The following is a 27012-nucleotide window of genomic DNA, read 5'->3' as shown; positions in this document are numbered from 1 at the left end:
CCTGTGCACGTAGGACATGCTGTTGCCTCACCGGTGTTCATGGGACATCAAAGAACTATCATAAGAGCGAGCAGGGTGCTTGCTTCCCAAAGGCACAGAATTGCTTGGAGCCTTGAGGTATTTCCATCCTGTTATCCTGAGATTGCTCTGCCTGTCCCTAGTGCTTTGATTGTATGCCCAAAATGTCCTCAGCTCCTCCTGGAAAGGCTGTGGAAGGATCTGTAGGCTGGAGCCTCCCATCTCAGCCAGAGGGAGAAAAAATTAATACAGGATGAGGCAGTTGACTGATGAAATATTCATGTGGGCCACAAGGGAGAAGGGCCCATTATTTTTACTCTAAGGAAAAGAGAAAAGCAGGCACTGCTGGCTTGCTGGTGTCCCCCACCCCCTACCACTCAGTGTCACCTTGATACAGCAGGCAGCAACTCTTTGAAGCTGTGGGTAGGAGGTGTTCCTCTGCACATTGTTCCTTTAGTCCTTGCTGTGTATCGACACAAACCCCTTAGAAGCCTGCAGCTGTACACATCCCTGCCGGGTGCCTGAGCCTTGCAGGGCCCCAGACAGCCCGTTTCCCTCAGTCCCTAAGGAAATGTGATGCCAGGTGCCCGAGCTGTCCCTGGGCTGCTTGGCTGCTGCATGGGTCGGTCATCAGACCAAAGCAGCCTCCCCTCTGCTGCTCCTGGTCCCAAGCTCGTCAGGGCTGGCATTTCCAGGTGGGGCACAGGAAAATGAATCCAACTGAACTTTGCAAGTTAAAAGACCTTTAATTACCATGACTTAATCTGCTTTGGAAGGGAATGAAGCCAAGTTGAATGAAGGCCACGTTAAACTTCGAAGAGCATCCGTGCTGGGCTTGGCTGCTCTTGGATACACTCCCAAGGTGTGAGGGGGGGGGTCCCAGCTCCAGGTCGCCCACTGTGGCACCATTCTGGCTGAGCCAGGTTGTGGGGCTGTGGCTCACAAAAGTGGCTGTCCTTGTTCTGAGCTGTGCTTCTCTGGTGCCATTGCTGTGATGTCTTTTTGTGGCAGCGCTGCACTTACAGAGCACTGAGGAAATCTACCAGCCTTGGGTGGGATGCCCAATCTTCATGGTGCTACCAGTTTGTGGCTTGATGGCTTCAGGACCTTTTGCCCAGATGTGAGGGGTGGTGGAAGAGCCTTGCTCTTCCAAAATCTGAGCTTGCTTTTTCCATTCCTTGGTGCTGCTTCACACAGTCGGACAGCCCTTTGGCTTGTAGTGGAGAATGGTCTTTAACTGCAGGGCAGGGGTGTGGAGGCCCCTCTGTTAACCTGGGAAGAATCAAAATGACAGTTGCAGGAGATACCTGAAGCTCTCAGAAGTGGGTGTACAGAGGTCTGATGTGGAGGGCAGTGCTGGCAACATGAGAACAGGCACTGCTCAACCTTCTCCTGGCACTGCTCCTCCGTGGCATGTCAGCAGTGACAGCGGTCGCTCTGCTGTTCCCCTCCTGCCCCGCTGGGCCACACTGGCCCATTACCATGCTTGTGACAGGAGCTATCAACCGTGTGTTGTTGCACTCCTGGGGTCCCTGCGCAGCCCTGTGGGGGCCCTTGGCTGCCTTTGCTACTCCAGACTTGACTTCTTGTGTCAGACTCCAGCGTGCCTTCTGCTCGCTGCAGCCCAGCTTGGTGCTCCCTGGAAGCTGCCTCCTTGCTGTCTTAACGCGGCTCCGTCCTTGCTGACCACAAGCATGGTGTACCTTTCTCCGTAGCCTGCTGGCTCAGCAGTTCAGAAGCGCTTTCAGCAGTAGCTGTTAGTGCTGATGGGATCCAAGGTTGCTCAGAACAGGACCCTGGCCCCTCCACTCCTTGCACTACCTTGAGCCTGCCTCCAAACTCAGCTCCTCCTGACAGTCCTGCTCGTTGGTGTCAGCGTGCAAGGTTTGGTATGCACGTTGCAATAACCTCCACTCCTGAATCCCATCTGTAAGACCAGCAAAAGAAAATTACCGGGTGTTACAACTTTTAAATGGCCAAGGCAACCCAGACGCTTCTGTATGCAGAGGTCCCTGGCTTTGCCAGCTGACGGTGAAAGAAAGCCCCACCATGATCAAAGGCTGCCTGGCAGTGAGGAGAGCCTGACCTGGCCAGTAGATTTAAGAGGGGTTATTTGGTGTGACTGCCTGTGTCATTTGTTTGAACACATGCTCCAGGGCATGAATTAGCTGAGCCGCTTTGTCCTGACTTGCTGTGCGCCATCAAGAGATGAAAACATGTCCCAGAACACAGGAGCAGCCTGCCTCTAGTTTTTTCTCTTTATGTGTAGATACACAGAGAGAGTTAACTGTTGAAAATGGGGTTATTCTGTTCACAAATATCAGGCAAATAAATGCAACTGGTCCCTGGTTAATTCAGCCCAGTCAACTGGAATTGACAGGTACTGCCATGGGCTATTTGATTTCTGGGTGGTTTTATATTCTGAGAGAAGGGCTGGGGATTAGTTCGTTGGTGTGTGCCCCCCTGCGCCCCCCCCATTTCTAATCGATCTGAACGTCCTGGAATACATATGTAAAAGCTTTCGAACAGGCACCGTTTGGAAACGTACAGCAGAGATCAGCCTTCAGCCCTACAGCAGGAGGCTGAAGCCACCTAAACCAGCAAGTTTGTTAATACGTCGCTACAGTTCAGTAAGCCTGCAACGCTGCTGTAGCTAAGGTGGTTATTTCCAGCTTTTGCAAGGTTAAATTCAAGGTTGGTGGAGGCATCCTACATTCATCAGGCAATAGAGATATCCCTGTCTGGCTACCTTTTCCTCCAGCGCATCTGTTCTGTATGCCTGAAAGGATGGCTTTTGTAGCATAGTTTAACAAGTTTGCTTATCTGTAGGCAGAAGCATTTGTTATCAAAAGGCTTGAAATGGAAACCCCGCTGCTGTTGGCGTGTGTGTGATAGTGTAACCGATCTGCCTGGTGGAGGGGAGATCTGGTGCACGGCTGCGTACCTTCCTGGAGGGGCACGTGGGCGGTGGGCTGCAGGCGTGGGGCAGGTGGGCTGGTGTGCAGCCAGGGCGGTTGGGCTTTCAGCTGGCGGGTCAGTCTGACCTCCTTGGGTAGCTTTGCTGCAGTGCAGATTCAGCGCAGAAGGCAGCCAATGCTGCTGTCCCAGTGCTGGCACATTCCTTGCCCGTGGCTTTGAATTGTGTTTTTGTGTAGACAGTGGGATTCCTTCACTGTCAGCTGTGGAAGAAGCAGTGACGGGGATTTGGGAGGTTATGGGTGGACTGTCAGCTGTCCACTGGCTTTGCTTTCACCATCTTGTTCCAGTCAGTGGTTCTGGGCCAAAATCCAGCTTGCACCAAGCCTGGGTCAGAGGCTGTTCTGTGTGGATGAGCAGGAGGTGAATGCTAAGATCTGGGCCGATTATTCATTGTAGACCTGACCTAACACAAATGATATCTCATGAAAAGGCACAAGAAGGGATGCAAGAATTAAAGGGAATGTCGAGATGATGGAGGTGCTGGCAGGTACGCATTTGTGGTTGTGCAAGTTGTTGCAAATTTTATGCTTTCCGTGTCTGTGTTGTCTGTGGCAGGTAACATAAAAACAGATGGCCGTATTTCCTAAGTTTTGCTACTATTAGTTTCCTGCAGTAAGGGCAGCCTTCCCTGTGGTTGTAATCAATGGATGCAGTGTTTCGTGAGAGCCCTGTGCCCGTCTTCCCCTTAAGTGAAGTAGCCATTGATGGTGGTCAATAAGTGTGACATGAAGGGCTTGCACTAGTGCAAAGTTCTGGAGAAATGTTGTTGGAGTCACCTGTCTCCAGGACAGACACAGCAGCAAGTCACAGTCCCCCAGCGCAATCCCAGCAGAGGATGTAGCCTGCTTGCTGGAAGGATGGGACCTGCTTCCCGTGGTCACCTTGTGCTTCAGAACAGTTTACTTTTTATGATCTGTCCAGGCTTAAGTCCTCTAGATTTTTTGCAACAGCAAGGACCATTTGTGCTGTGAATTGTCACTGATATACTTCTGGGATCAACAGCTTATTTCATTAAAAGCACTTTGGAAACCGTCAGCCTGCAAAAACTCATAGGTGCTGCTGAGCTGGGAGGAAGACTAACTGTGCAAAATGCTCTGCAAGTGTCGGACTGCTAATTCTCTGAGAAACGCCATTTCATCAGCTGAATCGTTGCTCTAATGTGCTTATTGCCAGGGGAGCTGCTTATTCCTTTAAGCTTTTGATGCAGCAGAAGAAAGAAAATACACATAAAAAAGAGAGTGTGAGCATCTCTTTGCCTTCAGGCAGTTCTGTATCCAAAAGTAGCTGTAATTGTTAAAAAACAAAAAGAAAAAATATATCTGTGATAACATTGCATGGCTCAAATGCTTGAGACACTAATGGTGACTACTTGAGCATGAAGGATAAGAGATGCAGGAGAGATAAGGAAGGATTTCTTTCTATTAAATTGTAATGATATTTTCAGTGAGAATTGATACAGCTCCCCACGTCTCTCACTGCTTGCTTGCTCTGACCTTGCTGGGGTTTGCTTTGGTTTACAGCTGGAAGCATATCCAGGCTGCTCCAGGGGTATGTGGTTAGTTCCCTGTGGTGACTGGAGTATGTGACGTGAGCCACTGGTTCCCCAGCTCCCCAGGGATTAAAGGGGTCCTCCTGCCTTGGGTGGCCTGTAGCACTGTCCCAGCAGACTTACCCCGAAACACCCCTTGGGTCAGACCTCAGCTCACCCCACGCTGGTGGGTGGCAGTGCCATCTCTTCATTATTTCAGGCACTTTAGCAGAAAAGCCCCCAGAAGCAGTAATTGTGCTGGGCAAGTCGAGCGGTGCCCCGGGGGGTGGGGAGGGGCAGCCGGTGGGCTCAGCAGCGTGGGTGAGAGCTGGGCAGCACCGCTGGGCTGAGAGCGGGGATCTGGCCCCGGGGCAGCGGGCTTGGTTTAGAGGCTGTCCTGTGCTGCTTCTGTTGTTGCCTGCTTGTCCCTCTGCTCCGAGTGCCACCTCTCAGCCGTGGGAGATGCTCGCTGTCCCGGCACACACCTCCTACAAGAACCTGTTTGCAAATCGGCGCCCCACATGCTCCTGCTGCGTAGCCAGAGGCAGCCCTGGAGCTGCGCTACTATTAAACATGCTCAGAGATGGCTGCCAGGGCAGCTGTGGCTGCAGTCACTGGCACAGCCTTGCAAAGCCTGGCCTGGAAGTGGGGTTGGTATTAGAGGCAGCTCTGATGGATCTGGCACCTCTAGCAGCTGTGACTGCTGCTCCCAGGACCTCAGTTAATGGGTCGTGAGCTGGCTCTGTGTTCCTGTGAGCTGTGCTTGCACGTTTGCAGGATGTCTAGACATAAGTCAGTGGGGTTTCTGTGGTAGGCAGGAGGAGGATGAGCCGTGTGAGCCTCCTTAAGTGTTGTTTTTTGTTGTGTGGTAGCAGTAATGGCATGGAAATAGCTGTCGGCATGGGTGAAACCTCCTCAGCCATTCACAGCTGTGTGCTGAATTGCACTGGTGCAGTCATTCTTGTCTGAAACTGCTTTTTCTAATGGTAAAATCGAATCTGTCAACAGGTAATTTCATAAACCGGGAGAAAAGATATCCCATGCAAGAATCTACTCAGAGCAAATGCCTGACTGATGATGGCATGTTTTCCTTCGTTTCCTGCTACAGGAGGCAGCAGATGTTTCGGTGTTGAAATTGAAATTAAATTTGTGACCTTGATCTTTCAAATGCTCCTGTGTTGTACACACAGGAGTAGCCTGGGGCTGGACGCGGCCTCGGTAGGGCATGGGGAGGAGGTGGGGACCGCGCAGCATCTGTGCCACTGTGAGCCTGGGAATACCGGACCCTTCTCAGCAAGGTGAGGAGGGGTTACCTTGCCTGGATATCCTCAGTTTCCCCCTACAGAATAGCTGCCCTTCTGCATGCCTTAATTGCTGGCCCTGGTTTAGGATGGTGTCAGGACAGCTGTGCATTTAGCAGCTTGGAGTGATCCCAGCTATCCCCGAAACTAGCCCCTGTGGTATGTTACAGCTTCTCCCCCTGAGCTTCAGCCTGGCAGTAGAACAGGGAGAGAGTTGAGGAGGGAGGAAACAAAGTGGAAATGGAACCAAAATGCCCTCTTCTGGGACAAGACTTGCACAGAAGTATTAATTGTATGTGTACAAACCTGCTTACCTGAGTGGAGAAGCTCAAGAAGAAGCGCTTGATCTGGGGAATGGTGTCCTGGGGGTCTGTTCCCAGTGGGACCCAGGATGGACACTTTTCATCGTGGCAAGAGCAAGTCATGGAGGTGGGAACCACTGGAAACAACAGCCTGGCCATAGTGGACATGTTTATCTCCCTCCTTGGACAGCACAGCTTGGCTTGTGCTTCACTGTCATCCTGCAGTCTCCTTCCCACCCCACACCATGTGTGGAGGGTGGGCTTACGGCATGGGAAGGGTGCCCTCAGCAGGGTGGCAGCGAGTGTGGGCAGTGCTGGGCTTGGGGCATCCGGCATGATGGTGCCAACCCACCTAACACTGTCTCTGTGGTGTGCCCCGGCACTGGGGACAGCCTCGTGGAGGCAGGAGGCCCTTGGGAGATGGTGTGCAAAATAGTCTCCCGTCTTATCCCTAAGCCCTTAACACGGAGTGACTCAGCCTCTGCTTCATCCTGGCAATCGGCTTATCTCTCCGTTTGGCTCCTGGATGCCTTCTCTCTGCTCCTCCTTCCCGCCTCCCTCCTCGCTCTCCAGCCTGATCAAACCAAGCCCCCTGCCTGCGAGCACTCACTTCATTTCTCAGCTGTTCCCTAAATCTGCCGTTGGTCAATAAGCCGAGTGCTCCGAGAGCGGTTATTTCCCTGGCCCCTGCTGCTGCCATGCTTTTCATGGCAGCCTGAGTTTCTATTGCAATTTCCGCATGGTTTATTGGCAGAGGCATAGGCATTAGTTGATTAAGAAATGCAATTAAACCCTAGAGCCCAACTTTCTGGGATTGCCGGTGGCAACACATTTTTAAGTAGTGCGTAGGTTTTGGCACGCAGCTGGAGTTTTGGGTTTGCGGGAAGGTGTTTTGGACCTTGATTACTCGGGGCTGTATTCTCATCGCTTTCTGCTTCTTGAAGACGCAAGTTTGCCTGGTACCTGCATAAACAAACCAGCTCACACACCACACCTCAGGTTTATAGGGAGAGTATCTCTTACTCCATCTGATGATACCCGGGTGGAGAGCGCAGCTTCTCAACTTACCCGGCCATCAGGGTGGTGTTAAAGGGAAATGTAAATATCTTGATACAGAGCTACTCCTCCTGTTGCCAAGCCCAGTGCAGTGCTGCCACATCTATTTGTTGTTCAGGGCTCGTAGAGAGGGTGTTGGTGTTACTACTCTGCTGTGACCCTGATCTGTGATTGCGTGCGCTTTGCTGCGTTTCTGCTACTTGTATTTTTCCCTGATGTCGGGGGATTTTTGGACGGTATGGCCACGGTGCGGTGAAGAAGGTGTAGTAGAAGGGAAACCCTGAATGTCGTTAGGCAAAAAACAGAAGGGCTTTGGAAAAGTTGAATATTTTTCTGGTTTTAAAAAGAAACTCAGTGAAATATTCTATAAAGTAATCGTTCTATGTCCAAAGCAGCATTTTCATGTAAAAAGAAGGTTAAACTGCCCTTGACTTTGACAGGCAAACACTCCGTTGGGTAGGGACAATGCCCAGCTCTCTTCTCCAGCCTCAAGCATGAAGGTCCCTTTATGTGCTTCCTTTACAATGCTTCAATCTTCAAATTGTTTCCAGCACTTTGTGCACTTTCAAGCAGGGGAGGGACTAACCCAGGGAACGGCAGCGTTGTGCAGTGCTGGACAAGGACACTGATGCAGGCGGTTCGTGTCTTGCAGCTCTTGGCCTTTCCACGGTCCAGCCATTCCCGGGGCGCGGGAGCAGAGGGCAGCGGTGCCGTGCTGAGAGCCTGCCTGTGTTGGTCACCCCTTTCTGATCACCCCAGCTTTAGCTTGCGGATCCGTAAAACGTGCAGCCGATGAGGCATTAATACAGTTGCTAGCCAGCTGCGATAGCAGTATAGAAAAGCAAGAACTGTTTGGGCAGCCGTTTCTTAGAAAGTACAGAATTTTGCAGTGTATTGTCCTTAGGCAGATTTATGTCCTGCTGCTGGTTTCTCTCTTGCTACTGCACCACCACCAAGACAGAAAATGGGTTTTCAATACCAGCCTCTCTAAGGCTGGGCTGAACTCCCTGCGTGTTGCTGTTTCCTCTGGAAAGGCAGCTTAATTAGTGACTTGATGCTGGAAATGACTTTTCCATCCAGGTAAATGCACAAGCTTTTGCTTTGAGTGCAATGAAGAATTTTAAATATAAAAGCCATTCGCAAACAGTCTGTTTCTGGTTGTTTCTATCAGTGTGAAACACAATTTGGCTTTTCTCATTTGTTTTTATTCCTGCTGTCTGCTTTTCTGCAGAATTGACTTAAAACTTGGGACAAAAGCAGAAAAAAAGCCCTGGAGTTATTCATTTAGGAAATGTCACGCAGCGAGTGAACAAAGGCCATTTTAAATTGAGAGTCCTCAAGGGAGCTAAATACAGGCTTGCTCATTCACTCTAAATTCTCACCTGAAGTTCCATATATCATCAGGCCCTCTGAGTAGGAGAGGATGGAAGAAGGCAGATGGGAAGCTGGCTAATAGCTTTGGCATGCCTTGCAAACCCAGCCCTGCGGGCAGCGCTTGGTGGGGAAAACAGCTGTCCAGCTGCTGCTGGGTACTTCAGGTCTGTGGAAAATACACAACGTCTGTTGCAGTATGTGCTGGCTGTTCTGGGCAGGATAGATGGAAAATCCATCCTAGTATTATTAATTAGAGATAATAAGGTACATGGCTGAGCGGGGGAGCCCCCGAGTGCCTTCTGTGCCTTGGGCAGGCGAGGTGCCGGGGTGGGGTGTCCTGGGACGCTGCCATCCGTGCAGAGCCGTGACGGGGCTGGTGGAGGTGGGTGAGGAGCAGCCTGTGCTGCCTCGGGGTCTTTCCCCACTGCAGCCTGTGCCTCTGTGTTGTCTTGTTGCTTGTTCTCTGTCCCCTGTCCTGAGGGGAGCGTGCCCAGGGTGGCCCCTTGCAGTCACCACTGCATAAAAGAAGGGCAGCAATGGAGCTGGGTTCCCCGTGAGGGTGGGTGTGGGTAACTGCTGGGCCATCACGCGTGTGCACAGGGCACGGGTAGGCAGAGGGGGGGACGTTCACAGCCCGTGCGGACTGGCACCGCTGCCGTCAGTGCCCGTGGTGCTCTGGGGGTTTCTCTCAGCTGCCTGTCTACCCCCAGCGATACACCTGGGGAAGCAGAGAGCTGAAACTGCCAGCAACTCCTCCTCCGTTTTATGGGTGTAATCCTCCCAGGCCATGTGCGCTGCCCCTCACGTAGCCGGACCCTCTCGGTCCTCTAGAGCTGGCATTTCCCTCCTGTGTTCCCCCCACCACCTCTATGCCGCTGGAGCTGCCCCGTCTGGGCAGGGGACACAGTGTGGGCACAGCTGCCCTGCGTTCCAGCTTGCCGTGCATCCCGCCTTCTCTCTTCGCCTGCACCGTTTCCTCCTCATGGTTCTGAGGACTGCAGAACAGGAGCAGAAGGGCCCCTTGGGTGGTGCTTTGTCACCCTGCGACACCTGGGGCCGGTGCCAGGGGAGGTGCAATGGGCCTGAGCAGCCTAGCCCTCTGCTGAAGAGCTTAACAGCAGCTGTCTGGACCCCTGGCAGCGTTTTCCATAAACTGGAGTGAAACCTGTAGCTTGCTTTTTTTAGTTATGTTGTTAGTTGCTGACGCCTGGAGGCTGGTTTTCTCTAGGACAGACAGGAGGAGAAGGGCAGTATCCAGCAGAGCTCTGGCAGTCCCTCGTCTGGCCGATACGTTAGCTGGACTCCAACCTGCAGAATGGTCTCTCAGCCCTTGCCTAAGCTGTGTCTCCTTTCCTGAGGCCCACACCTCTCCTGAAATAACATTACTTGCTCCACTTGAGGCATTAACCTCCTTCCGTGCCAGTGCTTTACTTCTGGATTTGTCGTCTGGCTACTGGATGGCATTCCATCTTTCTCTCTTCTTCCGAGTTTTCCTTTCAAAGAGCCAAACTTCCACACTTTCTCAACGTGATCTGCCCTCTCACTCCACCTGAGCCTCTAAATTATTGAAAAACAGGAAAAGACAAAACAAACCCAAATCACGGACGTTGCATGTTTTCCACGCTTCACTGGAAAATGCCCCTCTTGGAAGAATTACCCTGCCTGTCCCCCACCCTGTGCCTGCGGGTAGCTGTGCTGCTCTCTGGGGATGCAGGGGGCATTGCCCACCCCACAGGCTGTGTATCTAAAGCATCCTTCGAGCCACAGCCAGCACTGGCTGTTTTAGGCACGGGGAGACAGACAAGCCTGGGGAGCCACAGCTAAACCTGCACTTCTCCCGCCTCTGCATTGCTGCAGGAGGGGACAGCGCTGGTTTAGAGCTCTGTCCAGGGTTGTCTGGAGGCATCTCCAGAAGGGGCTCTGTCCCAGGGTGTGTGCCCCTCGCTAGGGGAGTGGTGGGAGAGCTGGTGGCAGCAGCAGGGACGTGACTGCTGTCAGAAGCGTGGAGCTGCCACCACCTTTGTGCAGCGCTCAGATGCCACATAAATGACTGTTCCTATTCCTCTGCAGGTGCATCTGGTCCTGAATGAAGGGAAATCCCTGGGCCTTATGATCCGAGGAGGGGCAGAATATTCCCTGGGCATCTACATCACTGGTGTAGATAAAGGCTCTGAAGCAGAGAGCACTGGCTTAAAGGTACGAGTGACCCCAGAGTGGGCTGGGGTGGGAAGTAGAGCTTCACACGCTGGGGCTGCAGAGCCACGTCGGCGTGTAACTGTGGCTGTTCCTATCCCTCTGCCCCTGGCTCAAGCCGAGCTCTCAGTGGAAAGGTCAGTGATGGCTTTTCAGGGCATGTTATTTGGGCGTTTTGGATACTAAGCTTAGGGGGAGCGAGGTGGTTGTGAAGAGAAAAACGCAGTCTTACAGTTTCTGCAGTAGGTTGTACTTGCTTTCTGCCTTAGCACGCCCCCACGCCTGATTTCTCCCCTTTGAGAGAGCCTGGGGATGGTTTGGTGTAGATATCTAAAAGTGCAGCCCCGACCTGGCAGGTGAAGAAAGTCACTCTCACCTCCCTGAGCTGGCAGGGGAGAGTTTCCTATTAAAGATCCTGGTCCTGTGCCCTGTTCCTGCGTCTGGCATCCAAATCCATTATGTTTGGAGGTAGTGTTTTGCACAAGGTGCTCTTAGCCTGCCTGCAAGGAATGGTTTAAATGCTGTGATGAGAGACGGACAGGCTGGCTGAGGTGGGAGCAGGTGCCTGCTAGTTTCCTCCGGCAGCACTGGCGTTCACAAGGATCGTGTCTTAACAGGCAGAAACAGCAGGATCACCCTCAGAGCAGAGCTGATCTATCAGCAGCTTAACTTGGTGTGACCTCCAGCAACATCAGGCTTCCTCCGTAGTCAAACAGGTTCCTAAAGGATGCTCTGTGGTTTGGCTGGGCCCTGCTGAGGCTGCGCTGGTCCAGAGCTGGCTACAGTTTTGCCGCAGACCTCTTGGAAAGCGAGATCCTACATCTCTTTCATCCCACCATGTACACATGCACAAAAATCACCTCCGAGCTCCTCCAGTCTTCCTGAGAACAGGATGGGACACCCTGGGACCTCAGCTGTTCTTGGAAGGGGCATTTGGGGTTAAAATGTTATGTGTTCTAGGGTGTTCACCAGTAAAATAAGTTGAAAAAGAAGCCATTGGACTTTGGGTGTATCTCTGTGCTCCTCGTGAATGGAGCATAAACTCCTCAGGCTGTAGCATTTTGTTTCATCACTCAGGGTTTCTTTTCTGGTGTGTTTTTTCTCTTTGAATGATCCAACTCCCTGGAATCACATTGTGCCCTTTTGCTTCCTCCAGTGCAATCCCATGGGCTCTGAGGGACAGTTCTTTCACTGCTCCTTGTGTCGGTCAAGACTCAATGGATGTTAAACTCCCTAATGTTCTCTCTGTCCGCTGAAAATAGTGCTGGACTGCTGTGGATTGAGGGGTAATCCGCCCTGATCCCCTCTCTGTATTGTGGAGTGATACATTTCTCCATTGGTCGGCCCTGGAGAGTTTAGGGCTAAGCCTTCAGCTTTGCTCTGGTGGCGTCATAAAGTCACTTAAATCTGTTGAGGCTGGTAGCATGGAGTGGGTTGGACAGTCGGGTGGAGAGGGCTGTGATTCGGGCTGGGGCAGATGCAGTCCTGTCCCTCAAGTTGCTGTGGCACAAAATATTGCATCTAACTGGGCACTGAGGTCGAGCAGGGCTGCCCTTATAGACAAGGAGACATTTATGGGGGTAACGCAGCCACTGCTGAACTTAACTGGCTGCTGCAGGCTCCTGTTTTTCACTGCTGGCTCTTTTTGCCATAGAATGTAAATGCTGAACTTGAGGGTTTGGGTCAGTCCAAGCTTTTGTCACTCTCTCAGGTCCTTAGCAGGGAAAAAGGGGTTTTGGACTCTGCCGTATGAGAGGGTCATTTGGGCACTAGGGACGAAGAGCTGTGGGAGCATCCTAGGGAGGTGGCTGAGTATTTCTCAGGGCAGCAAGAAGTGAGAGCTGCTGCTGGGAACTCCCTGCAGACCATCCTCTCGCAGGGTGTACATGCCCCCTGTGCTGCCCACCTCGCAGCCGCTGTGCCTGCACACCCCACCAGGGCACGCAGCCGTCCCCCAGGCTGTCAGCCCGTGCTTGGTCAGGGGTGCAAGGTGGTGGTAGGAGGCAGCAGAGACAACACTCTGGGACACGAGGGTTTCAGGACAGATGATAAGAGGCGCAGGACAATTTGTTCCTACCTAATAGAGCTGGAAAGAGAGGGACTGGCTGGAGCTGCCCTGGGCGTCACACGGATGACTTTGCTGAGTCAGAGGACCCGCCGTCTGAAGCAAGCCTGTTCGTTCCCTGCTGACCCTGTGCCGGAGTGTCAGACTCCATCTCACAAACACCAGAAGCCTGGAGGATTAAAGGCAGGAAAAGAAGTTGCATTGTTTTCCTACGGTTCTTTCTGTTTGTTTCACGTTAAGTGCTTCCACGCTGCTCCAAATCCCTCTCTTCACTGCACAGGGAAAACTGCCGCTTTTCTTGGGTCAGTCCAGGTGCTGGTCAGCTCAGCACACCTAATGTCACACTGCAGTCTCGCACACGTAGGAGAAGTCACAGCAGCATTTACACAACACACAGCTTTACCCTGCCACCTCTCATTTCATACCTGCCAGGAAGGCAAGACAACAATTGTGCACACGCTGTAGTGAAGCACACAAAGTGGTGCGTGCTGCTCCCCTCCGTCCCTGCGGAGCCGGGTGCCTGTGCCACCACAACTGTTTGCACACCAGAGCCTCTGCTTATTGATTCTTTATATCTCTCTCTCCTTGCTGTTCTGTTTTCTAGTAACTGATTTGTGCACGCCAGCAGGCCGATGCTTTCCTGAATGTCAGGCTTTATGTGATTTCAGATACGCACAGACACTTCCCACCCTGATTTGTGTATGCTGCAGGCTGTAAATTTAGAACTGCTTGGAGGTTTGGAGATAAAGAAAGGCCTTTTATGTCCTGCTGTTAGACACGGTAGGGTGTAGATTGCATCCCCATGCTCCCTGCGCTGCTCCAGGTGGTGGTGGAAGGGTTGCAATATCCTGAAGAGGGAAGAGCTGACAGGTAAATGTGATTTCCAGGCGACTCGTTGCTCTCTAAAATAGAAAAATTGTGGATTTTTTCAATGTGGGCGCAACCCAGCCTTGTCGGGTCCACGGGAAGGTTCCTGCTGACTTCCCAGGCAGCAAATACTTCTGTGGGTTTTGCTGCTTGCACTGAATTCGTTGCCAGAACCGTGTGAGTTGATTCTGCCAGACTTTTCATTTTAGGTAAAACCTTCTTGCATCTGTGGCACCAAATCAGAATTTTCGAATGTTCTAATAACACATTTTACACTTCCTTTAAATTTTTATTAAAGGGTGAACAGCATGGTATTGAAAGCCAGTCAAAACCAAGGAAGTTTATCTTGGGCCCAAAAGCCAAGCTGGCTTTTACCTGCTACCCAAACAGGGGCCGTGGTCCCAGAGGAGCTGAGAGTCCCAGAGGAGATCCAGCCCTGCTGATGCCGGTTTGGGTACTGCTGCTCTGCTCCCTCTGGCTCCATGGCCACGAGGCAGAGTGCTCTGCAGGTGCCAGCAGAAAACAGGCTGGATCACTGCAGTCAGTCAATAATTAAATATTCATACTCTTGGCCTTGGTGGTCTTTATGTTTATTCATTCGTGAAACTTCTGACAACGTGTTCCTTGGCACGTTTTAAAATAGGCTGCCTCGATGTAAAGTTCTCAGACTGAAAAGGTGCAGGTGAGCAGAGGACTGCAAAGGAGGAACGTGAGCCAGTCTTGTTTGCTTTCAGCTTCTGTCCTTCCTGCCTCCTGCGTGACGTTTGCAGCGATGCCGTACAGGAGCTGATCTTGTTCAGCTGCCATTCGTAGCTCTGCTCATCCCAATTTCTTCCTCAGTCATTTTTTCTGATAGTGTATTTTGTCAGGGTTTTTTTAAGCCACTTTCTTTTTCTCTCCTTGACCTTCAGATCAGAAATAGCAGATTTCAAGTAGCTTTCTTTGAACAAACAACTCAATATTGTGTTCCCAGCATGAAAGCCGAAGTAAAAAGATGCTACCACAATCCGTGTACATCCATATACAAGAGAAGGAAAGAAAAAGAGAAACTATAAATAAGAAGAGGTGAATGATTTTACGTCATCGGGAGCAGTCATGAAGCTGCCTCTTGAAAACTGGCTTGTATTTTGAGGTCTGCATGTAGAGAAGGATACTGAAAAAGAAAAAAATTAAAAAATGCTTTGTGGCTCTCTTGGAGTCTGGGGAATAATCTGTGTAGTGAGAAATTCCACGGGGGGGCGCATGGTTGTGCTGCACAAGATGTCACCTTTCCACTGGAAGCACCGTGCAGCAGTCCTTCAAGCAATGCCACCTTTATGGGGACAGACGTTACTTAAATTGCTCCTCTGCTGGGAGGCGACCAGAGCCCTCCCTGCAGCTGTGCCGAAATCACCGCCTGCTCCAAGAGGCGATCTCCTGCCCTGTATGCTTCCATTTCCAGTCAGCGTCTGCTTTGTTCCTCGTCTTTGTATTGCAAGGTGTTTGGGGAAAAGAACACGTTTTCAGACAGCACTGGGCACCTGCTGTTCCCTTCCCTTGCTCTCAAATCCATCTCTGATCCTTCCAGCAGGCTGTGTTGGCCTCGTCGGACACTGATCATCTGCCCCGACCCGTTTCGCTCCTGGGGAAGCTGAGTACCTCCCTTATTTTTCTGCGGATCTTAATTTGATTGTTTCCAAATCGATTCATGCTTTTTCCTACCCGTATTTTTAATTTCTTAAGGTCTGCTTTTGGTAATTTTGTGTGCTGGAGAGAGACTCCTTCTACTTCAGTGGTATCCACAAGTGTAATTTAACCTCTCTTCTAGCACATTAGTGGCATTAAATAAGACTAGTGCTAGTGCCAAACCATTTGGCATCCTATTAGCCCTGTTATTCCCAGCTCAATTTGGTGTCATTTAACATTAACTCATGTTTAAAATCTCTCACCTATTTTTATATCTGTGTGACTGAATTTCTCCCAGAGCCAATTTTGATTATTTTTAAGAGACTTGAGTGCTCAGAACCCTTGTCTTAAGCCCATTTAGTTTCTCTTGACTGCACCTCCCTTTCCCATGTTACTCTGTCATAAGGAAGAGAAGGCAAGCTCATCACTGAGGTGTGATATTCCTGAACTCTGTTTCTTGTCCGCAGGCTGCCACCTTTTGCATATCGTGTTCAGCCCCTGCTTTTCAGGGTAGGTTTTTCCCTAAGAAATGAGAATAATTCCATTTTCAGAAATGATCAGGCACTCAGCAGGTCCTGTTGTGTCCACCCACCATTAACTGAGCGCAACTGAAAACTTGTTCCTGAAATATCCAGGGTAATAATTTTTGTATGTTTTGTTATAACTTTTTTTTTGTGTCTTATTATTAATTCTTTTATTCTGTGCTGGTTTGGAGCTGTGCATACAGCAAATAATTTGCCAGCGTCAATGTTTGGTTTAAAAGATGGTTCTTCTGCGTCGCTGCAGTCTTTTGTTACCTTCCCAGTTGTCCTCGACTTTTGGAGGAAAAAAATAATAATTATCTACGTTAATTAGCAAAAATTCCTTTCCAGCTCTAATAAGAGCCTATCATCAAGATAGGCTGATTTGCAGACATTTGGGCTGTCCGGTGATTCCCTTATCTGCCCTTCACCAGCAATTATTTCTGCAAGGTCTTTTTTCCCCCCTGCACGAGGTGCTCAAAGTTACCCAAGTATTTTGTGACTAGTTGTTCTCACACAGTGTTAATACTCCGGCAGCCCCAAACAGAGGTGGTCTGGTGCTGGGCACTCTACTTAATGGAGCACAAGAGACCAGAGAACCATGAAGGACTTTGAATAAATATTGAGGCAGAAATTAAGGACAGATGCAGGTGAAGTAGCTTGTCCAGGGCCCCTCTGACCTCCGTGATATGGCAAGGTTCCTTTTGGTCCACTCTTGAAAGGAGAAACTGAAGAAAGGTTATTAAATCTGTATAACCATCTTGAACAGAAAAATCGTGACAGTTTAATCCCTGATGCAGAAAACTGTTACAGTTTCATAATTGCAATAAAACTATCCAATCGAATTTGGATTTTCATTGTTTTGGTGGTGCCGCAGTGAGCCCAGTGCTCCTTATTTTAGCAGCAAAATCCACTCCATTGGTTTGCCCAGTGAATTAGAAGGACCTGAGAGATGATACTCATTACACCTGAATGTCTGTTTCTCTTGGCAGTTCAGCCACTTGCATAATTTTCCCTTTCTGTTACGTCGGTGCTCAGCAATTTTCTAATTGTTGGTTTAAAGCTGACAGAGCTTGAAGGGAACCTGAGATATTTGTGGAGTCTGATGGTTGGGAACGTGGTCATCTGTGTCATTTGCCTTTCCTTGGGCTCCCTCCCTCCTTCCTTGTCTCCTGGTCTCTGTGGAGCTGGCTGCCTCTGGCTCTTTCTGCAGCTGGTTCACAGAGGTGAGGCTGGTTCCAGGCTGTCCTTTCTTTCAAACCAAGGAAGTTTCACATCCCTGGCACGTGATTTTGGCAGTCTGCTGGGGTCAGTGTGAGTGTCCCACCCTGACCCAGCTCTGCCCTGCACTCTCTCCCTTCCAGCCAGCTGGTGCAAAGGGCCATCCCCTGGTCGTGACCTGCCGAGTCCGACCTGTGCCTCGTGCTGTCTCTTGTCCTTGCCCAGAGAATGTCAGAGGAGGGAAAGGCCAGCCAAGAGCAGGTGGCTCTGCAGGACCTGCTGCTTTAAGGGTCTTACCGGGACCAAAGCAGAAGATGGTGCAGCAGGACCTGGCCCGTGCCACCACCAGGGCCTTGCAGTGGCTGTTATAACGCATGTGTCACTCTTCCCTTTGAGCTGCGGGCTTGCATCAGCCCAGCTTGAAGGTGTCAGCTGCCTTCCTGGCTGGCCATAGGACTGTGGGTTTATCTCTTATCTGTGTCACCTCTTTTGCTTCATTAGTTGTGCAGCTGCCCCATTAACAGCAGTTATGAAGACAGCAAACAGAGGGCATCGGCTGACCCACGTGAAGATGGAAGTCGGGGACCCTGACAGTGGTGTTGGTAGGGGCTTCAACTGTCCTGTGCTGCCACAGCCCTGGCTATCCACCAGCCCCTCTGTGTGTCCCAGAGGAACGAACTGTCCCCAGAAGAATGAGGCAAATCTGCTCAAGGTCACTGGACAGAGCTGAACGCAGAACCAAGCTCTGCTGCATCCAAGCTGCGTCTGGCCTCAATGATCTTAAAGGTCTTTTCCAGCCTAAACAATTACAGGATTCTGTGGTGCTCTGGCTCCAGGTCCTTTTCTCCTGTCAGTGCCACTCGGAGCATCCTTCCAGCCTCACTGAGCATACTCTGCCCTTTCATCAGAGTGAAGGGTAAACAGGAGCCCTTCTCTGGTTTCTCATTATTGCCAGCATTATTTTGTATAGCTCCGTCAAGCTCCCCACACATTATCTCTTCTCTAAATTTAACAGGCCTAATCTTTTTGATCTGTCCTTTCACAAGCACCTTCATCTACCGCTAATCATTCTTGTTTCCCTCTTCTGGAACTTTTCTCTCTGCATCTCCTTGCTGGGCAGGCAGAGACGTGACCAGGGAATGCGCTCACAGCAAGGGCACACGTTTGCTTGGATATTGCCATTACGCTAGTTTTAGAGCTATTCTTGATATGGTTCTTAAGTTTGCCATCATGTGTTTTTGTTGCAGGCTTACTCGATCGTTCTCACAGCTGCACCCTGAGCAAGGTGGTCCATGAGTTATTGGTTGTAGTCTTTCGCCTGTGTCCTCTCTGGTCATTGAAGAGGCATCAGCCACATCTCGGCCAGTGGCAAAGTCCTGCCTAGTTCTTCAAAGCACCTTTACCGACCCCTTCTGACACTTCTAGTCTGAACTAACCCCAACAGTTGAGTGTTGCTGGCAGATCTCGACTCCCTCCTGGGCTCGCTCTCACACTGCTGCTGCGGGCGTCTTAGGATTTTCCTCCTCAACTTCTGGATGTTCAGTAACCAGCTCCCAGGTTCTCCTGTTCCTTTGCATCTCTTTATTGCTTCTCAGGGAGAAGCAGTATGTGCCATCTCTCCCTCTGCATCTATTTTTGCAAGGTCAGAGGAGCACACAGGTCTCCATATATGACCCTCCGTGGCCTGCAGTGGGCAGGGAGGGAAGCTGCCATGGCTCCTTGGCATTCAGAAGCTCTGGCAATGCTGGCAATAATGAGAAACCTCATGGCTCCTTGGCATACAGAACCTCTGTAATCCCTTAAATAGCCCGAGCATACCTATTTGCACAAGTGCCGTGCAGTGGATTTGGAGGATTTCTTCTGCCCTCCTCTGGAAAGCAGGCTGGAGCAAGTGAAGTGCTCCTGGAGGTTTCTGCTGCTCTGAGGCCATGCCACCTCTCTGCTGCCGTGGCGGCCACCCACCAGCCCAGGACAGTCCTGGGGCTTCCTGCCACCCCGGAGCAGCTGCCTGATCCTGCAGCCATGGTGGGGTGGGGGCTGGGTGAAAGAGCTGAAGCAGCAGAAACTCAGCCCTGCAAGAAGCAGCCGTGAGTTTCAGCCAGCTCCGTTAACCGAGCTGGATCACCGCTGTGGGGCAGGTGAAGGGAGGGCTGCTTGTGAGTGCTGAGCTGGATGGCAAGAGCCAGACCCTCCTTAGGAACAGCCCTGAGCTGACAGCTGGCACTTTGGCAGTCTTCACCTGCCCGAAGTAGTGCTCTGCAGCCTCTCTGTGCGGACTGTGGGTCCCAGAGTTTCTCCAGGCTCCTGCATCTTGCCCTTGGTTTTACACTGGGGGTGGAGTGCCTGGTACCCCCGGCCCAAGGCCCCTGTAAAAGGCACCTGGAATTTTCTTTAAGATTCATTTCAAAACAAAGCAAAACATAATCAAACTGCTGCAGTCTCCCCTTGAGAGCTGCTGGGAGGAGCGTGATTCAAGGTAATGGTGTTTTTCTTTGCTCTTGAGCCAACTTTGCTCTACAGCAGTCTGTCCGGGAGTTGCCCTGGTGCTACTAGAATATAAAAAACCTGGCAGAAATGGGATGCCAAGACCACGGCACTGCAGAGTATGAGAGGGAACCACAGGGATGGACTGTGCCCTCTGCTTTGATGGTGGTAGCTGCCAGGCTAAAACCCTCTGTCTGAAAGGGTCAGTCGTGCTGCTGTTGAGACTCTGGCTTATGCTCCCGGTTGCATCCCGCACCCTTTGCTGGTTACACTGCAGTTGGGACAGCCTCTCACCACTGGGTAACTGTCCCTGAGTGTGGCTGTTGGCAGGGTCAGACCCTGCTCACAAAACACCCTCACCCAGCAGGACTCTCAGGACTAGGATTTGCATCAGTTTCAGACAGCCCGAGGTGGGTCAGTGGCTCTTAAGGTAAGCACAGAGCCAGGGTCCTGCTGCCCCTGTCACCTCTGACAGAGCCCTACGAAGTCGTGATCACTTCTGCCACCCAGGGACTCTGCACCAGCTCACTCTTCTTCTCTGCTTGATTTCTCATAAAGATCACCTCTCAGGTGGTCTGAGCGGTGTCTGTCACCCCACAGACCTCAAGACAGCCAGGGTCGTGAGCAGGGGTCCCTCCTGGCCCATGCAGCAGGATTTCTCTCTGCCTTTTCTTCCCTGTTCTTGTGCTGCCTCCACCAAGGATGTCCTCCTGGGGGTGCCTGGAGAAGCCACGGCTGGGTTATATCAGCACTAGGTGACACTGTGGCACAGCCACTCTGCCCTCGGTGCCCATTGCTGGATGCACTAGTGGAAGGGACATGTTGCCCCAGGAAGGCCAAGTGAGAGCAGCGGATGCCTTGTCAGGGGTCTTGTTAGCCTTGAAGCCTCGATGGTGGTTGCATCGACCGTCTGGATGCCATAGGCAGAGCAGCACAGCCTAGCAGGAGTCGAGCGGGAGTAGGCATGCAAGTTGCCCGTATGTGTGCCAGTCCTGCTGCCACAGCCCCTGGCCTTCTTCCGTCTCAGCTGGCAATGCTGTGCCTGGAGAGGAGCTGGTGCAAGCTCTGGCCCTGTGCTCCTGTGAGCTTCAGCACAGCCGTAGCGTAAACCAGAGGCGATGTCCAAGTGCGGGGGCTGTGCTGCGGTTCCTGGATCAGCTGCTCTCTCCTCAGACAAGCAACTGGCTTCCCCTCCTTGCTGGAGCAGTTGATGGATCTCTAGTGCTTTATACTGAGCTGAGCTTTGCTGGTGGTACCCCAGATGGCTGCTTTCACCCCAGGGAAGTTCTGGGTAGCGCTGGGGGAAACTTGGATGACAGCAGAGTTGACATAACAGACCGGGCAGCGGTTAGTCATGGCTTCTCACTGGGATAAGAGTCTGGAGAATTAATTCCAGTCCTCTGAGGCTTCCTTAACTCAGCGACAGAATGAGATGGAGTGAACTGAAAAGGATCATATTGACTCTCCGTGTTATCTTAGACTTAGAAATTCTCCCCCCTCCCTCTTTTCTCCTCTTCTCCAAGATGGAGGTCAGTAATTTAAAGGGATGTCTCGTTCTGCTTGCATTGCAGCATAAAGAAAGTAAAACTGTGTTTTGACAGAGCTGAACAGAAGCCTGTGGTTAAGCAAAGATATGAAAGAGCAGTTTTAGAGAGGTGCCTTATCAGGAGGAGGGTGAATTGTGATACGGGAGCGAGGAGGAGTGGCGCTGAATGCCCTAGAAGCAAAGAGGAAGAGGACCTGGGAAGAAGGGGGCAATGCCAGATGAGTGCTATATCTTGAGCGTGGCTGGGCTGCGGGGGAAGCTCCTGATGACAGCAAAGGCCCTGGCCAAAAAATGAAAGCTGGTAGGAGCAGCTGGGGAGGAAATAAGAGGAGAGGAGAAATGAAATGCAGCTGTCTCAGAACCGACAGTTTACAGGGCGTTGGAGGCTGTGGTGAGGCATCCGAGGTGAACCCTCCCTGCTGCACACAGGGATCTGAGGTTTGGGGCTTCTGCAGATGGTTCCTGGCCTCCCAGATCAGCAGGAGGGATTGGAGATGGAGATCTTGATATTCTTTGGGGGCTGTTTTAACCAAGCTGGCCTGCAGATCTAGTTAATGGAGGAGACTGGGCAGATTGGTCTGACTTGGTATCCTAAACAGGCTCCTCCAGGCTTCACAGCCTGGTCCTTTACTGGCTGTCAGCTTGAGTGCTTGGTCTCCAGCCACCAGCACTTGGCCCCTCTCCCTCATTTTTCTTGGTCCCTCCAGTTGCTGTGTCCCTCGTTTGGTGGTGGGTTAGACTGAGTAGCTCCGCCCTGGTGGGAGAGGAAGGTGTATCTTCCTAACAGGAAAGCCCTGCAGGGCTCACCCCGTCCTGATTCCACAGGTAGGAGACCAGATCCTGGAGGTGAATGGCAGGAGCTTCCTCAGCATCCCCCACGACGAGGCAGTGAAGCTGCTCAAGTCTTCCCGCCACCTCATCATGACAGTGAAGGACATCGGGAGGCTGCCCCATGCCCGCACCACCGTGGATGAGACCAGGTGGATAGCAAGCTCCCAGATCGGAGAGACCCTCGTCAATTCAGCAGGGTATGTGCTCGCTACACCCCAGTGCAAGCTTGCTGTGTAGGTCTGTCGGCTCAGAGCTCCCGCTCGCAAGGTGCACACAGCAGGGTGCACGGGCAGCCTGTTGGTGGGAGCACCCCCAGTGCTCGGGTGTGTGGCCTCCATATCCAGTGCTTGGAAGGCAGCATCTCCAGCCTGGACATCAGATCTGGGCAATGTTCTGCTCCCCCTTCCCTCTTCTCTCAGGCCAGAAGCTTTCAGTTTGCAGGCACGGAGGGGAAGGTACATAACAGGACTTGTGCCAGGTACTGACCAGTGGGCACGCTGTGCTCGGTGCTAACTGATCTTCTCCCTCCTCGCAGGGCAGTGGGCAACCATGCTGCGGAGGTGACAGCCAGGGTAAGAGATACAAATCCTTCCTGATGCCTTGTGAAAAAATCACTGTTACTGTCTTTTCTTTTCCATGGGAGGGAGGGCTTTCTGCTCCTGATTATAAAGGGGATGCTAGCTTTATGAGGACGGGGGTGGGGTGGGGGGGTAGGTGGCTTTAGCCTTTCTTCTCGCCTCATGTTGCCAGCTGTGTTTCTGCAAGCACATAACGTGAGCCCCGTCTCCTGTGCCGCTGGTGGGTCAGTTCTGCAGTGCATCTGGTACCTCCTAACCTGGGAATGATCCCATTAATGGGCCAGGCACAATGATCACATGTGGGCAAGGGCTGTGGGGACCCCCTCCACCCTGCAGAGGTGACCGTGGTGCCTTCCACACAGTGGCTGTCTCTGGGCCCTGACAGCTCCTAGGATCTTTCCCACCCCAAAGCAGAGCTGAGCCAGCCCTCACCAGCACACCAGTTGGTGGCAGGGCTGCAGCAGTGGCAGGGATTCACCCAGTGCTGTGACTGCAGCCCTGTGACTGCATGTCTTCTCCCAACACCTTTTTGCAAAGTATGTTTCTTTCAAATGGAAATGAAGCAGCAAGGTTTCACAGGTGGCTCTCACTGATAACGGCTGTTTGCTGGCAATACATGCCCCCGCCCCCAGCCTCAGCTCCCGTCAGCATCTCTGGGGTAGTCAGGGTCTTGACTGGCTCCATATCCCTGTGCTGAGAGTGCCAACACTGCCTGGGAGGGGAACAGCAAGGATCTCCTCTTAGAAATCCCTCTCAGAATAAAAAGCCTTTCATCTGCAGCCAGACTCGTCCCTCCCTGGGACTCCTTTGGTTGCCAGTGACTCTATCTTCACCGGGGTCTGCTTCGAGCTTGCAGTGGGCGCAAGTGTGCCTTTCACACAAGATGGGAAGCTTGCCTCTCTCTCATGGCCCCAATCCCCCCAGGAAGGAATACAGCCTGCTATTAGATCAGTAGCTGGTCATGGGACGGCATCCCTGCTTGCTGAACAGAGCTGGGAAGCTGTTCTCTATTCAGCTGGTGCTGCATAAACTCTTGGCTCTGGAGTTGCCCAGACAAGTAGCGACACTAAGTGAGCGGCCGTGCTGGTGGATCCCTGGGGGTACCTGCCTCCGGTCCTCCTCAGCATCCCCCTGCCAGTCCTGCTTTCCAGCTTCACCACCGGTAGCTGGCTGAGAGCAGCGAATGGAACAGGCAGCTTGGGCTGGCAGGCAGAGCAAAGCAAGGGGGCAGTTCTCAGTCCTGCTGGTGCTGCCCAGCTGTCTCAGCAAAGCCCCTTCAGCAGCTGATTCCTTGTCATCCCTTGGCAAACCTCTCTCCTCTCTTCCGCAGCCTGTGTTTTACCGGGGCCTGGCTGGCTCCCAGGTGACACTGAGCAGCATGGTGAACCAGACCCGCGTCATGCTGGAGGAGCAGGCACGGCACCTGCTGAACGAACAGGAGCGGGCCACCATGGGGTACTACCTTGATGAGTACAAGGAAGGCAACATCTCCGTGGATGCTCTGGTCATGGCACTTTTCGAGCTACTCAACACACACGCTAAGGTGAGGCCCACACCAAGGTCAGGGACAGTTTCTTGTACCCAGTGGACTGAGCAGAGCCATTGTCACGGTGTGGCTCGGTGCCTCCAAGGTTACCTGCTCAGGGTCAAGGGTGAGGGTAGGAAGGCAAAATCCCGGATGCAGGACATTATGGGGGATACAGGCTCGTGTTCAGTGGCTCCTCTGGTAAAGTCGGGGACCAAACCTCCTCATGCGTTACCTGCTAGTACAGCTCATTACTGCTGTTGAGCAGTGTGGGAGGATGGGTCTTCTGCCAGGAATATGGTCGTGCTCCAACCTCTCTTTGGTTGTCTGTCTGCCTGGCCCAGTTCTCACTGCTTTCAGAGGTGCGGGGCGTGATCTCCCCGCAAGACCTCGACCGCTTCGACAACCTGGTGCTGAAGAGAGAGATCGAGTCCATGAAGGCACGTCAGCCCTCAGGACCCAGCGCGGGCACCGACTCCTACTCTATGATGTCCTACAGTGACACCGTCTCTTCCTCGAGCAGCCACTTCACTGCCACCACCGTCAGCTCAGCCCGGGTAAGTCCCTCCTGGCTGTTCCTTTTTCTTTCAGCACCTGCTCCTGGCAGCCCTACAACAAACTCATTTCCCTGGTGCTACAGAAGCATTTCACTCCGCAGAAACCCTGTTCAGTCTGCTTCCCCAGTGGATTCCTCCGAAGCCTTTTTCTTTTCCCTTGCAGGCTGGGTGCAATAGCGTGATTTGTAGGTGTAATAGGGTGATGTCGTGACACGTGTTTGGTATCTCTGTGCTCCTGAGACTGAGATTCTACTGACCTCTGCACGGGGGCTGAGCCTGGTGCTAAATGTCACTTTGTCCCCAGCGAGGGAGGAAGTCTGCCTCCCTTCCAGGACCTCCACTGTGCAATGCGAGCTGCCTCCACGCAGAAAGCTCAGCCCCTTGTCACTGCCATACCGTGCCTGCCGCTATTCACCAGCTCTGGCTGTCACTTTTAAATCACCTCCTTAAAGACGCTGGCTGCCTGCTCCCCGTCCCAGTGGGGCTGCAGCAGCCAGGCCAGCTGCATCCTGTCCCAGCCCCTGCCCACTCTCCAGCATTAAGTGGCAGTGCTCCCACGTCTCTCTGCCAGGCCTTCATCGCACGCACAGTCTAATTAAGTTATCGTAATCACCTCAGAGTGTGCAGGCACACAGCCCCGAAATTAATTTCCTAGCCATAAAATGCCTTTCATCATAAATGCATTAGCAACCTTGGAAATTAAAACCTTCATGAAAAGAACGGATGACGATGGGCTTTCTGCTCATTTGACAGCAAGCAAGGCAGCCCATGGCCAGGGCGAGTGGGCTTGTGCTGGGAGGGCCCAGGCAAAAGCCAGCAGGGAGAGAGGTGGGGGGCTTTCCTGGGGCTGTGCCTGCCTACACCGTTTGGTCCAGCCTCCTCGGGGAGTTTCAGAGCATCAGATCTGTGCTTTTGTCCTGTTGATTTCACAAATACCCATAGGAAAGCCATCTGCTCTGTTCAGGGTGGATTACGGTGCGGTCCTCTCTGGATCAGGGTAAACAAAGCGATTTTTGCTCTGCTCTCCAAAGGCCTGCTGGAAAATCTTCCTGAAGTATCAGAGGGCTAACACAGGTCTGCCAGGACTTGTGCACTGAGCGTGACACCCTGTTCTCACGCTACCCCCCGTGCCTGGGGCTGTACCTCGTGCTTCAGCTGTGCCGTGCTCTCCCTCCTGCGCCATGACACCCCGTGCCAAGCGCGGCTGCTGGGCCTGGTGTGAGCCATGGCTCTGCTGCGCCTGGCACACGAGCCCCACGGTCAGGGAGGGAGACCGGGGTGCAGTTCTGGCATAGAGAAGAGGGTGGGCACCGCTGTTTTAAAAGCTGCCTTCAAGAGCACGTGGTCGCACTGCAGGCCCTCCCTGACAGTGTGGCACCTCGTTCCAGGGGCGTGAGAACATAGGTCCCTCTGAGCTCTGCCTGGGGTGGTGGGGACGCTACCACTTGAGGTGGTTGTCACCACTGCTTGCTGAAACAACTGCCAAGCAAAGAGCACCAGCGCAGGCTGGATGGGTGCTTATCTCAGCAAGCAGGAGAGAGAGAAGAGGCACAGAGCTCCCAAACTGTTCCCTCTGCCGCCCGAAGCCCCTGCTGCCGTTGCCCTCCCCAGCATCTCTCGCGGGAGGGGCTCATCGCAGCTGGATGTGGATTCTGCAGGGTGGGTTTTGGGGGAGGAGGGTCGCGTTATGCCGGGATTTGCTTGTCTCACTCATTTGTTCTGCATCCTCCCTGATGTTCTGTTGTCGCTTTTATGCTTGTTTTAATCTGCTTTTCCCCTCGCACATCCCCAGGAGCGACTCTTGTGGCTAATAGACCTGATGGAGGTAGGGGCTGTCAGCGAGACGGGGAGCTAGAGTACTGTGGTTGCCATAGTAGACGGGTTGAGAGTGCGTGCGAATGTGCATCGTGGGGGAGGCGGGCACGGGCCATCCAGGGACCAGCATGCGACTCGGCCATGCGAACAGCCTCCCTGTTTCACCCATCTCTGCCTTTTCTTCCTGTGGCTCGGCTGAGCCGTTCCAGAGTCCCTTTCCCCAGCTCGGCAGCAGGGCTGCCGGCCTCGGTGCTGCAGTGCAGACCAGATTCAGCCTTGAACCAAACCCAGCTGATACCAGTGTCCTGCTGGTACTAAAGCTCCGAGTGCCACTGACAGCTGAAGGCTGGGGCTGTAGAAGGACCAGCAGCATTGATGCCTGATGGACCCCAGACTGCCCTTCCTGCCTTGTTGCCTGCTTTTACCTGCTGCTGTGCTGTCTTGCTACATGGGCACCCTGGCTAAATACCAGTAGGCTGGTCACATCCTACCACGCATCCTCAGGGATGGGAGAGAATTTTCATTACAGGCCAGGTGCCTGCACAAATCCACGCTACAGTGCAGGAGGGGTCGGTATACTCGCGTT

The 27012-nt window shown here is 52.5% G+C and overlaps 1 protein-coding gene across 4 annotated transcripts in view; it reads left to right on the top strand.

Annotated features, from left to right (window-relative positions):
- Positions 1–27012, top strand: part of WHRN (whirlin) — a 55050-nt gene that overhangs the window by 18699 nt on the left and 9339 nt on the right. For 2 of the 4 annotated variants that reach the window (XM_056352651.1, XM_056352654.1), the window contains exons 3-8: positions 10629–10754; positions 21946–22148; positions 22487–22523; positions 23860–24072; positions 24399–24611; positions 26404–26436. In XM_056352651.1, coding sequence (XP_056208626.1) covers positions 10629–10754; positions 21946–22148; positions 22487–22523; positions 23860–24072; positions 24399–24611; positions 26404–26436 — 825 coding nt within the window. The remainder of the gene's footprint in view (positions 1–10628; positions 10755–21945; positions 22149–22486; positions 22524–23859; positions 24073–24398; positions 24612–26403; positions 26437–27012) is intronic. The other 2 variants (XM_056352653.1, XM_056352652.1) reach the window with 2 other exon arrangements.

Source organism: Falco biarmicus, chromosome 9 (genome assembly GCF_023638135.1).
Source record: "Falco biarmicus isolate bFalBia1 chromosome 9, bFalBia1.pri, whole genome shotgun sequence".
NCBI lineage: Eukaryota > Metazoa > Chordata > Aves > Falconiformes > Falconidae > Falco > Falco biarmicus.
The sequence above is the reverse complement of the archived record's forward strand: the minus strand, read 5'-3'. Positions and strand labels throughout refer to the sequence as shown.